The sequence below is a fragment of the Lagenorhynchus albirostris genome, chromosome 16 (genome assembly GCF_949774975.1).
Source record: "Lagenorhynchus albirostris chromosome 16, mLagAlb1.1, whole genome shotgun sequence".
Lineage (NCBI taxonomy): Eukaryota > Metazoa > Chordata > Mammalia > Artiodactyla > Delphinidae > Lagenorhynchus > Lagenorhynchus albirostris.
The window spans coordinates 59,891,631-59,909,143 of record NC_083110.1 but is presented as its reverse complement, the minus strand read 5'-3'; the positions used below and the strand labels follow the sequence as shown (position 1 = coordinate 59,909,143).

At 38.8% G+C, this 17,513-nt stretch overlaps 1 protein-coding gene across 1 annotated transcript in view; it reads right to left on the bottom strand.

Annotated features, from left to right (window-relative positions):
• CFAP58 (cilia and flagella associated protein 58) overlaps nucleotides 1-17,513 on the bottom strand; it is a 107,540-nt gene that overhangs the window by 77,371 nt on the left and 12,656 nt on the right. The window contains exons 8-9 of the mRNA XM_060125770.1: nucleotides 15,842-15,924; nucleotides 11,825-12,016 (exon numbers count right to left, since the gene is read on the bottom strand). Coding sequence (XP_059981753.1) covers nucleotides 11,825-12,016; nucleotides 15,842-15,924 — 275 coding nt within the window. The remainder of the gene's footprint in view (nucleotides 1-11,824; nucleotides 12,017-15,841; nucleotides 15,925-17,513) is intronic.

Genomic DNA, 17,513 nt, shown 5'->3' with positions numbered 1-17,513 from the left:
GTTGAATAGCCCATCTGTGGTTATCGGTTCAGGACAAACAGAGATTTTTTTATCGAAGGGTAGCTCGTAGAAATGCCAGCAATCAGAAAATGTGACTGTGGCTATAATCACTGCAGTACAACACAGACATTCAGCCCAGCTGATGAGGGGCAAACATATACTTTATCTATGCCGGAGTTCTGCTCAAGCATGAAGGCTTAGCGCAGCTATTCTGTGATCACAAGCGGGAAAAGAAAGTAAAGAAATTCCTTCAATTCTGAAAACCTCTCTTGACCACCCCACCCACCAAAAAAGGAAAGAAAAAAAAAGAAGCACAGGCTTAAACAGATCTTAACACAAAGCACTAGGAAGGATAAGAGATAACTTAGCTGTTTGGCCATACTCATGGTTGACCACGAGAAAGAAAAGTGGCCTTTGAACACTGATAGCGGTCATAACACTGTCTTGCCAATGTCAAACTCACTCCATCAGGGAAACCCAAAGGACTTCATAAAAATATGTGTTCTATTGTGCATGAAACACTTCTAGGCAAGATGAGATTCAAGAATTACTGCCTCGGGACTTCCCTGGTGGCGCAGTGGTTAAGAATCCGCCTGCCAATGCAGGGGACACGGGTTCAATCCCTGGTCCAGGAAGATCCCACATGCCGCGGAGCAATTAAGCCCGTGCGCCACAACTACTGAGCACGTGTGCCACAATTACTGAAGCCCACGTGCTTAGAGCCTGTGCTCTGCAACAAGAGAAGCCACCGCAATAGGAAGCCCGTGCACCGCAACGAAGAGTAGCCCCTGCCCATTGCAACTAGAGAAAGCCCACGTGCAGCAATGAAGACCCAACACAGCCAAAAATTAAAAAAAAAAAAAAGAATAACTGCCTCCTTTTTGCAAGTATGAAGAACTGAGGCCTGAAATTCTACCATGAGCCTATACCTCTCAACAAGCAATCCATACAGTAGAAATAAGGTAATCATGACTCTCAGCTGCAATGGCCACAGAAATTGATTTTCTAAGGACAAACTTCTTCAAAAATTCCTTAAGAAAAAAAAAATTTAGCAGGAAGACTGATTAAATCAATGGAGCTTATGATCTAACAACAGTTAGAACACACAGGAGAAAATTCTTAAGAATATTTCACTGCATTTCAGTGGAGTTCTCTTAATTAATGATTACAGTTGAAAGAAATAAGCAGAGCAATATGACAGAGAAGGAAAGAAGGGTTTCCTCTAAAGAAGAGGCACTTTACCTAGAACCTAAAGGTCAAAAAGGACTTAGGCCTTTTGCCATGCCGATACTGTGAATCAGGTGTGGACTATCTGTGAGCGTCATGTTCCCAAACCACTGCACGAGGGAATTCTTTTACTCCACTTGTGGAGTTAGTATTCCAGAAAATATACTTCAAGAAACCCTCTTCTAATGTTTTCCCATCAGAGTTAATGATGGCTGGTGTTTAATATATTTTCCTTTATATCTTTAAATAAACACCTTTCAAAGTTTTCTTAGGCTTATATTTAAGGAGGGATGGGATTAAATTTTAGTAAATGTCTTTTTAGCATATATTATTTTGCACTGCATTATTGGGTCTACTGATTTGATATACTTAGTAATAAATATTTCCTTTTACAAGTGTTTTATTTCTTTATACATAGTCCCACGTGCCACAGTTCTAAATAAATGCATAAATGGAAAATATACCTTTATTTCCATTTACTTGGACCTTCCTTCTTCCTTCAACCCACATCAATCCCTCATTGATACATAAAGTAACCAGGTTAATAATCTACTACGTGTTCTTCCAAATTTTCTTTGAATTCTGCATATTCTATTTAGGTCTACTAAAGTCATCATTATAACATCATCATAACAATAGCTAATATTTCTCAGGTACTTTCTATATACCGAGAATTTTACATGTATTAACTCATTTAATCTTCACAAAAATCCTATGAGATGTGCATTATCATCACCCCACTTTCACAAACAAGGAAACTGAACTCAAAAGAAGTAATATAGTTCACAGCTGTTCAACTAGTGAATATACAGATACAGGGATTTGTTTGTTTTCCTTTTGCTTTTTGAGTTTGGTCTTTATTTTTTAGCAAAATGGGATCCTCTTATATACCTTTATGCACCTTGATTTTTATCACTTAGTAATACTTCGTGGAAATCAGGTGGATTAGCTCTAATTCATTCTCTTTGAAGGGGACATAATGCCCTACAGTGTGGATGAACCATCATATACTCAGCTCCTCCCCTCTGATGGGCATTCACTTGGTTTCCACTTTTTTGCCACTCTGAGCCATGCTGCAATAAACATTTTATACATGTGTCCCTATGCACTTGTCTTTTTACTTCTATTGAGATGGATTCCCAGGAGTGGACTATCTGGCTCAAAAGACATATATATTTTTAACTTTAATAGATATTGCTAGATTGCTTTCCAAAATGGCTGTAACACTTTACATTTCCGTACCACCAGCAATAGTTTTCTTAGTAGAAAACTATCCTTGCAGTTGTAGGATAAACCCTCTTTGGTTATACTGGATGATTCTTTTCATGTACCGTTGAATTTGGTTTGCTAGAATTTAGGATGCTGCATACCTATTCATAAGTGACCTAAGTCTATAGCTTTCTTTTTGTTTCTATTTCAATATCAAGATTTCTGCTAGTTTCATAAAGTGAGCAGAGTACCCTTCTGTTCACTCATTCATCCACTCACCTACTTATTCATTCACTCACTGAACATGCATTGAGGACCCATCTATGACAGGCACTGTAAAAGCACTAGTGATGTAAAGAAGAATAAGATGCATTCCCTACCCTCAAGTTCACCTCTAGTGAGTGACTCCACCATAAAATGGATAATCAAGGAATGGATACAACCAATAATCTGAGATACGCATAGGGTGTTATGACAGAATTAAACACTGGGAAGTTAATAGGATGGTCATTCACATCTTATCTAAGAAGTTAATATGTGGTATTTACATAATTTGTGAGAACCACCTCTTCCTTCTTGTTCCTCAATCACCCCAGCCAAGGACTCACCCCAAGTTCTCTCCTCGGCCTGGAGTCTTTGTTCATTATCACAGCAGAAGGCAGGAGTTACATCAGTATAGTAATGCCAATCAATATTACCCCAAAGAATATACAGTACATTTTTCTAAATTCACACACACACAAAAATTTATATAGCCTGAGAATTATCTGATTCTTAAAAGTGTGAAGGAACTCAATTCTAAAATAATTAGGTCCCCAGTGACAATGCTGCAGCTAATTCTCTCTCAGCCTTTTTGGTGGCTTCCACGGTTATTAATCTTTCTATGGTTTCTACTTCTCCTTGAGTCAAGCCTCGATGTGTGTACCTATTTTCAAGAAAATTATCTATTTCAACCAATCTTTTAAATGTATGCAACCAGAGTTGTACAAAGTATTTTTATATGATTTTGCTGTTTTATTATTATTAATTGCTATCACTCACTTTGTGTGGAAAGAAAATGGCCCAAGGTAAGAATGTATACAGACTCCGTGATGAATGGCTTGCATCATTGGTTGGGGGGCTGGAAGGAACAAAATTAGAAAATCTGAGAAGAGGAGGTCTGGAGAAGAGGCACATGGACAGATCTGAAATGAAAAGAAATCCCACTCCTTCCTCCATCATTTTTTTTGATCTGTACCTTTAGAATCCTTAAAAATGAGTAGCAGGTGGCCTTTTAATGTACTACCACTAGGAACTAAAATGTATAAGTTAAGAACAAATGTGAAACCTAAATAAGGTATCCATTCCTGGATCTGTTACTTGTTTGATTTTTTAAAAGAAAGGGACTATCTCAGCCCAAAATTTAGCCTTTCTATGGACATGACCACCCTCGTTGGGGTCGGTGAAATGAATAGATTGAAAATACTTTGAAGAGCATCATCAGCATTCAGAATATCAAGCAGCACATCAGAGAAAAGAAAAAAAATTACTTGTTCAATCACTTTGGGAGATATTACAGCAAGAATAATCCTTCGCACAGACAGAATCACGCTCCAGAGAAAGGATGCAGACAAGGACATTTCTTTTTTGGGCACCCAGCTAGCAGGGTCCATCTTTCTGCAGACAACAATGCACAAAATCAAACTTGCTTCCGGATTCTTTAAGCTGGGAGTAATAGGAACCCATCATGATACCAAGAAGATCAAGGGTATTTCATTTAAATGACAATGAAAATTGTAAAAGTATTGAAACAAAGGGAAAAGACAATTCACAAAGCAATTCAGTTCTAAGTGTTGGGGCTCAATTTGTTTTGATGGAAATCATTCAAACCAATGTCACATAGAGGTTCAAATCCTGAAAATTCATAAAATATGTGGAGTGTTAAATAGAGGCAAAACCCTTAATCAGCATAATGTCCCCAGTTTAAAAGGATATAACAGAGAATGTAGAATGCCAGCTATGGGGCTGCAGCTTAATTAATTGATTACACTTTAGATACCTCAAACCAACTCATGAGCTAAACCACAACCAAATATAGAAAGTTTTATTATAGCCAGAGGGTTGGAGATCCTAGCACGTGGAGGCCTGCTTCAGAGGAGCCCCGAAAGTGCTTACGGTGCACTATCAGGGTACAATTTCAGTTTATAACCTACTACCTTTTCTTTTTCTGTTAAAACAAGCTGCCAATAGAAACGAGCGAGATAAAAATCAATAACGCGTGCTGGAAATCTGCAGCCATACTCATATGGACTTAGGCAGGATGAGAAAGCGGGCCATTGAATTCGGAATCCTCTAGCTTGCATTTGATGAAATATCAGTACAATAAACTCAAATAAGTTTTTCTGACTTGATATCAATGGTTTCAATGCTGACAACGCCTTCACCTCCATAATGAAACTGGAAAACTCACTCTCAAAAAAAAACAAAGAAATAAAACTATATGCCCAGGCATGTGAAATTTTAAGTCTTCTCTGTTTTTCTTGCTTTCTTATTTTATCCTCTATCTCAAATTTAGAGAGGCATATCTATTTTTCTATCTGCTTTTAATAACATGTTATGGTACAAAATGAGGGATATAATATCTGCCTCAGAGGGCTATTATGAGGATATAAGTGAGAAAAAATATATTTATGCCATCATAGAAGTACCAGGCATATCATAGTTTAATCATTTAATAAATGTTAACAGATTATCATGATAGGTTAACATTACATGATATTATATAATATGAACACTTAACAAATCAATTTGATTTTTTCTATGGATCAAATCCTGTTCTCCTGCAGGGAAGTAGTGATCCACAGTATACTTCTTTTATTATAACACAAAAAGGTTAAAATTTGTGTATGTCCCCTTGAAGGCTCTCTCCAGGGTTCTACCCTATTAAAGATGCTCTGTATAAAAAACTTCAAATTAATATTGAAGAAACAGAAGTTTCATTTTATGATGAAGTATGTATTCAGTGAACAATATCTCTTTGATCAACTTTTGCTATCCTCACTTACTTCCAAGTCCTTGCAAGCACATCATTATTCATTTCTTGGAACCTCTGTCTAGAAGAGCTTTGCCTGACACTGTTATAGGCAAATAAACAGACAGCTAAGAAACTTGTAGTTAGGGATTCATTGTGAAAAACGCTTTTTGGCATATAAGCTGTCTGTTATATAAGCTGTTATATTTTGGCATATAACCAAAAATAAATTAATTTTAAAAAAAAACTAAAGACGTCTTTCCTTGGCTTACAGATAATTAAAGGCAAGCAAGTAACAAATGCTGGTCTTTTCCTGTGGTAACCATGTCACAAGTAGTTACATACGGCATCAAGTACCTCCCCCTGCATCGCACGCCTCTGCTTTGAGAACTGACTTGGTGCTGCTGGTGTGTGGGTTCTGCACAGGCCTCCCTGGTGGTCCGGCCTCCCTTCGTTAGCTCCAGGGCACTGAAACTACGGGAAAACAGGAGCAGGTGGTCCAGAGTGGGCAGTGACCTAGGAGAGGGCTGACAGTTTTTACTTTTAGACAAGTAAGCAATGAAAAAGTGTTCATGACTGTTCCCTTTGCAGAACTCTCCCTTCAGGTTCGAACTTGGAACTTGCCAGCTTTGGTCATGTATTTTATGCCCTTAAAGGGTTTGTACTTCTCTCCATACATATCCAGACGATTCACTTTGAGTCCAGAAATGGCCAGCTGCTGGATCTTAAACTGCAGGTTAATCGTGGGGTTCTCATCGGGTTTGGAAGCTCCAGCATGGAGGTGATAGCCAGAAGAAAAAGGAGGGGTCCTAAAATGAGCCAAATGCATAATGTGCAAAATGTTCCCCGGATTTAATAATTAACTGGAAATGATTTTACCTAGAATTTATAAAAGTCTACAAAAGAAGTAAATATGGTGGACCACAACTTCTGATGCCGTTCCTGGTGCCTCTCAATTTACCTGAATAATAAAATTTACAGTGCAGCAGAGGAAAAACCATGAAGATAAGACAGGAATAAAGACACAGACCTACTAGAGAATGGACTTGAAGATATGGGGAGGGGGAAGGGTAAGCTGTGACAGAGCGAGAGAGTGGCATGGACATATATACACTACCAAAATAGAGAGCTAGTGGGAAGCAGCCGCATAGCACAGGGAGATCAGCTTGGTGCTTTGTGACCACCTAGAGGGGTGGGATAGACAGGGTGGGAGGCAGACGCAAGAGGGAAGAGATATGGGAACATATGTATATGTATAACTTATTCACTTTGTTATAAAGCAGAAACTAACACACCGTTGTAAAGCAATTATACTCCAATAAAGATGTAAAAAAAAAAAAAAGCGCTGCAACATTGTAGTAGATTGTTTTACAGTTCCGTGAATATTTGCTCCCAGCACCTCTTGCCCTTGCTGTTGAGGGTGGGCCTGGACATGTAACTTGCCATAGCCAATGGGGTGTCAGAGGACATTTGGCTAGTAGAGAATCGTGAAATGTGCTTGCATGGTTGGGTCTGTCCTTGGCGTTCCTTTCTTTCTCCATGAGAATACCATGTATTCTGGAGGATGAGAAACATGTAGAGCAAATCTGGACCCAACCCACAGCCCAGGCCAAGCCCAGGCAAGCTCAGCCTACAACAGCTGACGCTAGTCAACTGCAGGTGTGTAAGCGAGAAATAAGGGCTTGTTTTTGCATGCCAGTGAGATTTGGTGTTTATTTATTATGCAACGATATTGTGGCACATGTTGACTGAGACAAACACATAAAGAAAGGGTTTGGGATTCTGAGCCATCTAATTCTGGCACAAAAACAGGATCTTCTTTCTCATTTGCAAATGCCAAGTTAAATTAATAAAATGTAATGTAGGGCTTTCAGCATCTTAGATGTCACTTTTTTTTCTCTAAATGAAAAGAGCTAGAAAGCGAATGTTGACACTGTTTTTGCAGCCCAGACGGAAGAGGACATCAGGCCAGAAGTCACTCACAGCTAAAATTGCCAAAGATAATTTAGATAGCATTGTCCATTATGGCAACCTATTTCAAATGAATTTAAAGGAAGGCAGACCCATAGTGATAAATAGATTACTGAAGAAGAATTTAATATAGATACCTAAAGTTAAATCTTTGACTAGTTGATTCAGATGTCTAATTATGCTTTCCATACACTCTTTCAAAATATATTTGAGTACCTATTTAGTGAATAAGTAACACGAAGAGCTCAAAATTGAAGGAGACTTGCCCTTAAGGAAACTTGTAAGTAGCATGAGGCAGACACAGAAATGCAAAGACGGTAATAACATCAGATTTCTTCAACTGCCAGAGAGGGGAGACAAGTACAGATGGGTTAGAAAACATTTTTAATAAAGCTCCTTGGGAAACGTAGGATTTTATTGGTCCCTGACTGAAAGGCAAAGTTTTTTTTAATATTTTTTCTTTCTTTTGGTCAAGATACTAAAGTAATGCATATTCACTTCAGAAAATTTGAAAAATACAAAAAGCACAAAAGAGGGAAATTAAAACAATCTGTATCCCTACCACTCAGCGATAAGTAGTATTCACATGGTGGTGTGTTACCTTCCACTCTTTTTCCTTTTTTTAAAAAAAAGGCAAGTAAGCTTCTGCTTTTTCTTTTTGCCTAATTCTCAGAGAGTACTTTTCTGCATCACTGTGTGTGAAACAATACACACACAACTTTCTCCCAGAGCAAGTCTCTGTAAGATTCTCCTGTCACTGATTTTGCCTGACACATGCTCAATCTGCATGTACAGTTCTTTCTTCATTTCCAGAAAATATGTTCCGTTACATCTTTGACTTGGGGCTCAGTTCCTCCATCAGAGGCCAACAATCTGTAGATTGGTTTATATTCCCTGTCCTTCTTATCTCTTATCTTCTCTTCAATCATTTTTATCTTTTCTTTCCACCTGCATTCTAGGAGAACTACTCAAGTTTGCACTCCACTTCACTGACTATTTTCCACATCAATTCTGTTCTTTACTAACTTCAATGTGGATTTTAAATCTGCTATTGCTTGCTTTTGTTTGGTTTGGGGTTTGTGTGTATTTTAGTCTCTTTACAACTGTTCCTTATTTTATCCATCACTTCCTTTCTGTTTCATCTCTGCTTTATCATAGAGGTAATGTCATCTTGGACTTATAACCCAGATGATAGTCCTCTGTCCTGTCAGGGTCACTGTGTTCTTAACCACAACAGAACATCTAGAATCTTCATTCTGTGTGCTAGGAAGACCAACATCCCACCTAGTATCTCCAAAAATTCTTATATTTCTCCTATTCACTGTGGCTTTGATTTCCTGTTTCCATAGAATTCCGGATTCTCAATTGGCACTTTTCTCTGGCACATACTGTCCCTTTTCTGAGATGTGTTACCTCACATCCCTCACCACCCCATCCCTGACCCCACAAAGCACAATCCAGCCACTGGGTTGATGCAGCAGACTGTCACCAAAGGTTTCAGGTACAGAGCACAGTAAAGAACTTAAAACCAACCTTCGGACATCCCATTCTTAGCAATTCCTTGGTCATTCCTGCTCTGAGAACTGGTCATCTCTTCCAGAAGAGCCCAGCCTACTGCCTCGCTGTTGGTGTTGTCTGCTCTCCTCTCTCATCCTCTCCTATCTCCCCCCATTTCCTGCTCACCACCACTCCTCCCCTTCCCAATTGCAAGCAAATTCAAGGGACTGTGAGTTGAGGTCCAGGTAGATTTTCCTCAGTTCACCTCTATTGGCTTTAAAGTTCTCATCCAGTCTCTTTCTTCTATTTTAGCATCAGGCTTTATTTTGGCCTTAGTGTTTGAGACTGTTAAAACTTTTCATCTATGTCTGTACCTTATTGACATTTAACAAGAAGTTGAAAATAGCTACATTCAAATGCCACTTTGAACAAAAATTCTGGGCTGTTCATCAACAAATTTATTTATTTATTTACTTGCTTATTTATGAGATGTTTCATAGCATTTACTATCTGCCAGAGATCATTCTAAATGCTTTATAGATATTACCTCATTTAATCCTCACCACCACCCCATCTGCACACAGATGAAAGTTAGGTCAAACTATATTAATAACTTTTGTTATTTTGCATTTTGTTTTTATCAGATTCATACTGTGACCATGTTCCCCATTTAAAAAATATTTTTCAAAAACATGATTTTAATGTTACATAGCAAATTTGCACAATTTATTTTGAAGAATATTCTTTTATAAAAATCTTTGCATTATTGTTTTTTCATATATTCAGTTTTTACAAAAGAAATTGCTGGGTCAAAAGGATAAACTTGGAACAACTCACTTAAGAAGTAGATCAAAATATCAGTTTCATGACATCTTCCCCACCCCTGGTATTATTCCTCAACTCCCTATAAACAGAATGCACGAAAGGGAACTTTCTGTTTCTGGGAATGAGGGGTGTGTGTGTGTGTGTGTGTGTGTGTGTGTGTGTGTGTGTGTGTGTCTGTGTGTGTGTGTGTCTGTGTGTGTGTGTGTGTGTGTCTGTGTGTGTGACAGTAAAGAAAGAAAGAAATATGGGAAGGTGTTAAAAAGACATATATGTTTCTAATAAGAAGTCCAGAGGTGACACAAGTTGCTGTAGCAACTGATATATGCTGTCAGGGGTTAAGTAAGAGAGAAAAATTATAGTCGATAAAGAACATTTTAAGAACTCGTGCTTAAATTGTTTAGGTAAGACATTATGTAACCTTGTGCAGTTAAACATCAGAAACTGTGAAAAACTGTTACCAGCAAAACTTGGTACCAGTATCTCTCCTTTACAATGAAACAGAGAGAAATATACAATCCTATGTTAAAATCAGTGGCAGTATTCTTTTTATCACTCATCATCATCTATTTGTTCAACAAACACTTTTTCAGCACCTACTATTTACCAGCATGCTGGAAATGAAAAAAAGAATGAGATAAAGTCCTTGCTCCCAAGAACTCACTATAAAGTAGGGAAGACAAAGGTACAAATAATTACACTAGAAGATGATAAGTACCATTCCAGAGACATCAACAAAGCAATAAAGTAGGAAGTGACTAGTTCTGCCTAGGGAGTCAAAACAGGCTTGACCCCAGAAATGAGCATGTGAGCTGGGTATTGAATAAGAATTTTCTATGCAGAGAAGGGAAGAAAGGCCTTTCCAGGGAGAACGAAGAGCTTAGACTCTGTTGCATAAGTCAGAATATACCAATGGCTGTGTCTTGCATGGGTTACAGGTATGTACCAAAATACAGGTATGTACCACCCACAGGATGGCCAGGTGGGACCTGGGCAGCTAGCATCCCTGGGTAGCTAGCATCCCTGGGTTAGTCCCCTCCAGCCCTGCACATTCTCATCTCTCTCATTCCCACATACTGTAGATATAGAATTTTCTATGATACTGTGATGCAAAGAATGTTAGGAAGCACTGCCCCAGGTTGCTGAGAGATGACAGAGGTTTGTAAGGCTGGCAGTAATAATAAGATCAGGTTGGAATTTTTAACAACTTGATGGCAGACAGGAGTGGAGAAAAACTGACTCTTGGGAAGGAGAAGTAGGAGGCTGCAACAGATTATATGTTCAGATATACTGGCTGTCTCACCAGGTAGGGTCCCTCCCTTAGTAGGATCACACTCCTGCTTGGGGATATCAGGCTTAATCATGTAACTTGCTTTGATCAATGAAATTTGAGTGGACAGACCCTGTACCCTTCCCTTGCCAGCAGAAGTTCTGAGAGCATATCAAAGGTCCACTATTACACTGTTTTCCCTCTGTAAGAGGCCAGCACATCCCAACAGAGTCAGTCTGAAATAAACAGGACGTGAAGCAGGCCTACAGCTGACTCTCAAAGACCAATAATGTGAGTAAAACATAGATCTCTGTTGCTATAAACTACTGAGACTTGAGGATTATTTGTTACAACTTAATCTGACTGATACAGAGGCTAACAAGGCCAGCCAAGATAGAGAATATGAGTGCCTGAACTGACAGCTAGTCCCCTCAGAGTCAGTAAATCAATCAGTGGAGTTTCTTAAATGATAAAGTCGCAAGAGAAATATGCTGTTTTACAATGGCTCCCAATCAGGGGTACGAGGATCCCTGGGGGTCTTTTACAAGGAAGATATGTCCTGCCAGGGCTGGACTGACCATATGCATTTGTGCTCCTCCGAGCTTACATTCTGCAAATATCTGCTCAGCATTTATTTACTCTAAATGGGAAGTAGCTGATTTCCTAGCAAAGCTTATTTCCCACTATCTTAAATCTGCATGTGAACCACAAGCTGAAATCTGAATAATTCATCTTTGCAACAGTGTGTGGCAATCAGAAATGTGACAGTCAGAAAGAATGTGCCGGTGCTTGACCCACACCATGGAGGAGTGGCTTACCTTTTGGGTAAGGTCACTGGCTTCACTGATGTACCGATCTCGCTCCTTTTCCAGTTGAAAGATAATCTTTCTCTGCTTCTGAGCCTCTTCTTTATAGTTCTGGATTTCTTCCTCCAGGTTTCTCCTGGCTTGTTCGTGGAGCTTCACCAGGTCTATCTGTTTCTGGGTTGCACTGACCGCCTTAAGCATATTCTAAAAATAAGGACAACACACCAGCCCCATTACTCAAAATGTTGGGAGATTTTTGGTTAAATTTACTCCCTGTCTTAATCCTAAAATAATTAGATGCATTGTTTGGGAGATGAATAAAAATAATCATATTTTTTACAGCTTATTTAGAGCTTGTTATGTTAATTCTGCACAGAGCACTATAGACATACCTATAAATGCACTAAGAGACAACATCCTCAGGAAGTGGGCACTATATCGCTCGCATATTAGGGGTAGGAAACTGAGAATGAGAAGTTAAGCTACTTGCCTACAAGTTCATACAACAGTGGAGTTAGGATTTGAATCCAGAGCTAGCTGACCCCAAAGCCAACCTCTGTCCCAGCTCTTGTCTTTTTCTTGTGAAGTTAGAACAGCTGAATCTAATCATGTAACACAGGCTTTGACTACAAAATAAAATAAAACCAACTTATTAAAAATACAGATACCCAGAATTAACATACACTCCAACAATATCACTCAGAAGAATAGAAAACAGGTGTTCAAACAAAAACTTGTATGTGAATGTTCACAGTATCACTATTCACAAAAGCCAAAAGGGGAAAATAACCCAAATGTCCATCGACTGATGACTAAATAAACAACGTGTTATATCCACACAGTGGAATATTATTCAACCATAAAAAGGAATGAAGGGCTTCCCTGGTGGCACAGTGGTTAAGAATCCTCCTGCCAATGCAGGGGACACGGGTTCAAGCCCTGGTCCAGGAAGATCCCACATGCCGCGGAGGAACTAAGCCTGTGAGCCACAACTACTGAATCCCGCATGCTACGACTACTGAAGCCCGCGCGCCTAGAGCCCATGCTCTGCAACAAGAGAAGCCACCACAATGAGAAGCCCGTGCACTGCAACGAAGAGTAGCCCCTGCTCGCTGCAACTAGAGAAAGCCTGTGCACAGCAAGAAAGACCCAATGCAGCCAAAAATAAATAAATAAAAATTAAAAAAAAAAAGGAATGAAGTACACGATACAACATGGTTGTAGCTTGAAGACATTATTCTGAGTGAAAGATGCCAGACATAAAAAGTCACATATTATATGATTCCAGTTATATAAATATGCAGAATGGTCAAATCCACAGAAACAGAAACCAGATTCATAATTTCCAAGGGTGGGAGGAGGGGAAAGTGGGGAGTGACCACCTCACAGGTACTCACAGGTACAGGGTTTCCTTTTGGGGTGATGGAAATATTGTGGAACTAGACTCATGATGTTTGCACAACACTGTGAATGTACTAAATGTCACTAATGGCAAATTTTGTTTTGTATGTATTTTACAACAGTAAAAAAGAATTAACCTGTTTTTTTAAAAAACACAGATGTTCCAACTCCAGAGACTCTGGTTCAGTGGAGCTGTTATGCATCTAAATTTTTTTAAAAAGCTGCCCTGCTGGTTTCTGATGCTATAATGGAAATGCCTTGGGTTGGCTGCCCAAGGAGCCAGGTTGTTCCTCTGAAACACAGAGTTAATAGAGTGCAACTCTGGCAGCCATGCTCATGATGGAGCAGAGCTTGTCTGTTTCTCTAGCCACAGCTGAATGGATCCAGTGACTTTTGAAATAGGGCCTCCAGATTTTTGTAACTCAGTAGAAGATGTAAACTTGAGAGCTGCTGGTGATAGCTTTTTTCTGCCATATGGACAGGGAAACAGAGAGAGACGATCCTCACTAAAAGACAGAAATGAAGCAAAAACTCAGCTGGAAGTCTAGTGGTGGAAGTAGAGAGCTTTCTGTGCATCCCAAGAGTGTTAGGCCAGGTTCCTATCTGTTCCTGAGGCCCAGCTGTATCCTTGGGTTCCATGAGGTGCCTCATAATTCCTTCACAAATCTCTAACCAATACAGACCTTCAGCCAGGTCTGAAAACCACTGGCATAAACAGGTTAAAAAAAAACGAACATTAAACCTTGGTCGGATGACAATGTAGAAAATGGAAAAGGTCAACTTTACTTTCAAGTATTGAATTAAACATTTGCTCTATGAAAGATAAAGCCACTTCAACATGACACTGAAAGAACCAAATATATTAACATTGCCGCCTGTCAAAACTATGTCACTCACTCACTCAATGGTGGCATTTCAAGTCAGTGGGGAAAGAATATATTATCAGTAAAGGCTGACTGCATACCTGCAGAGGGGCAGGTGCTGTGCCAGGCATTAAGGATGCAACGGCCTGGGAAAAAAAAAAGTTAAAAAAGTACCCTGCCCTAAAGAAGGAGTTGACGTAGTCAGATCAAACAAAATAAGTATAAAATTAATGTGTTAGGTGTCCTATTGTGGCAGAAAACCTATAGGTTGTTTATCAGAATATATAAAATATAAATGGATTAAATATTGTATGTGTTACAAATAAATTTAAAAATCTAAATCCAACATTATTTACATATATAAATTTATAGAATAAAGAAACAGTTACTAGGATCATGCAAAAAAAATTGATGACTTTCTTAAGGAGTGCTCAGCATGTAAAGATATCTAATCTTATACTATTTCCTGAGATTCCCTAAATAGTCTACTTTAAGCTAGAGAGTAATCTATTCAATACTTTGTTAACATTTATTCAATTCTGGGAAACTTAAAGAAGTAATAAAAATTCGGAATGAACAAATATAGGCTGTATCTACTTTGATGAGATGAAGCTATCTTGGCCAAAAGCCATCAGGCTGTCTGCTCCGGAAGCAGCCTGCCCACTCTACACCTGGCCCATCGCTTTTTCCTCCCTGGAGGAAATCCTTGAGCAGGAATGTTTACCCTAAATCCTTGAAAGTAGTTAATCTCCTAAGAGTGACTGTCAATCAAAGGAATCCTCTGGAAGGGGCAAGGAGGGGAAAGGGGGAGTGGTCTGCCTTGAATGGAGGATTTCCAGGCCTCAATCTCCCCCAACCCCTCCCTCAGCTTTGGACCATATTGAGCTCAAAGACTAGGAGAAATAAGGGCCAAAGACAGAAACGAAAACCTACAACACTCCTGAAAAGATGGTGGAAAGGTTAGAGACTCTTTATATGGCCAACCAGCCATCCTTCAAACACCTAGAAGTTAAATTTTATTAGCACTCACTTGTATTTTCTGGATTAGCACAAGTTGCAGATTATAGATATTAAAATCAGAAATTTTGGACTTCCCTGGTGATGCAGTGGTTAAGAATCCGCCTGCCAATGCAGGGGACACAAGTTCGAGCCCTGGTCCAGGAAAATCCCACATGCCACGGAGCAACTAAGCCCGTGCGCCACAACTACTGAGCCTGTACTCTAGAGCCTGCGAGCCACGACTACTGAGCCTACGTGCCACAACTACTGAAGCCCGTGTGCCTAGAGCCTGTGCTCCGCGACAAGAGAAGCCACCGCAATGAGAAGCCCGCGCACCGCAACCAAGAGCAGCCCCCCACTCGCCGCAACTAGAGAAAAGCCCGCGCGCAGCAACGAAGACCCAACGCAGCCAAAAATCAAGCAATAAATAAATTTATTAAAATCAGAAATTCTGATCAACTGCTAAGATGCCAAATAACACACCAGCAATAAAAACAGAAACCACAAGACACCCTGAAATCCCCTGCTGGTTTATATGATAATTCTCCGAAGTCCCTTTGTGCTCATAGGTGATAATGCGGTTTCAATTCACAGCCAGTGAATGGTGGAATGTGGATAGCTGCTTAGAGGAAAATTGAGCACTATTATTAATTCTAATCTACTTTTGTTTGCCTCAGAGTTTTCTCTCCCCTGCAACCAGTTATAGGCAGATATTATAGCACTAAAGAAAGACATTTATTTACCAGTGTTAGTGTAACAAACTCACCTTATTCAATAGGTCCCTTTCTCTCAGAAGCTCATCCACTGCTTTCTTATCAAGTTCTGCTTGTTTCTTGGAAGCCTCCACCTCTACATCACCAGGGAGAAAAACAATAATAAATATAAAGAAAACCTAAGAAAGAATCTGCCAAAGCCAAAGTGACATAAAACTGCTTTATAGGGGCTTCCCTGGTGGCGCAGTGGCTGAGGGTCTGCCTGCCGATGCAGGGGACACGGGTTCGTGCCTCTGTAGCTATAAAACTACTTTTCGTTGAGGGTTCCGTGATCTTCATTATAACTCAGTGAGGTAGGTCTTCCTGTCCCTGAGGCTTAAAGGCCTATATGCCAAGGGTGCACAGCCTAGAGGTGGCAGGGCTGAGATTGGGAGTTTGGTCTCTCTGACTTCAAAAAGTCCTTGCTTTTTAAATCTTTTTTATTATACAAGTAATTAGAAATACAGGAAGAAATTGGAAATAAAAATAAACAGAAGGGAAAATTTTCTAAATCAGAATCTACTTAGGATTTTGATGTGTCTCTTTTCTGACTTTTTCCTATGCAAATATACATGTGTATATAAATATGAATATTTATACACCACATACACCAAGAGGGAATCATACCACACATACAGTTTTGTAACTTGTTTTATAATTAACAAACATAAAATAAATACCTCTCTATATTATAAATGTATATCTACATCAGAATTTCTAATGACTTCATATTTCACTGTATAAAAATGTATAATTTATTTAGCCAATCCCCATCTTAACATTTAAGTTGCTTCTTCTTTTTTAATTTTTTTGCTATTATAAGCAATAATCCTATGAAAGTTCCTGTTCATTTGTTCCTCTAGGAGAGGAAGTCCTGGATCAAAAGTGATTTTCTTTTTAAAAACATTTCTCCCCTACTGCCGAATTCTCTCCAAAAATTAATAGCAGTTTAAATCCACACCCAAACCACCACTGTTATTATCACTCTCTTTGATCTTTGACAACCTGATAGATTTTTCTAAACCAGTATGTCCATATTTAATTTACATTTCTTTGATTAGTAGTGAAGTAGACTACTTTTCCTGTTTAATAATCATTTATTTGTTTTTCTGTTTTTCAAATTGCCCACACTGGCTCTTTGCTCATTTTTCTCATGAATTGTTTACCTTTTTATGAATTTGTAAGAGTTCCTTATATATAATAAGGATACTAACTCTTTGGCAATATTTTAGACAATTTGCCTTCATATATAGTCTTTTGCTGCTAAAAAAAAAATTACCTTTAATTTCATTAAATCTCTGCATTTTGGCTTTATTGTTCCTACATTTGACCTTAACTTTTTTTCCAAAAAGTAGTTTATTGTCATACTACCATTTTCTTAATAATCCATACTGCACACTGGTATGAAATGACACCTTTATCTTAGATGATAACCGTGGGTCTTTTTGTGGCCTTTCTGATCTCCATTGATCTGTTTATTCAGGCATTTTCACTAAACTATTTGATTACTGAAGTGTTATAATACATTTAAACACCTGGTAAGGCAAATGTTCCCTTCTCACTCTTTTTTTCCAGAATTTTATAGTTATTGTCACAAGTTTATTCTTCTGGAGGAAACTTAGAATCAGTTTTCAAGTCCCAAGCAACATAACTCACTGAAATTTTTTTTGGAAATATTAAACGTGT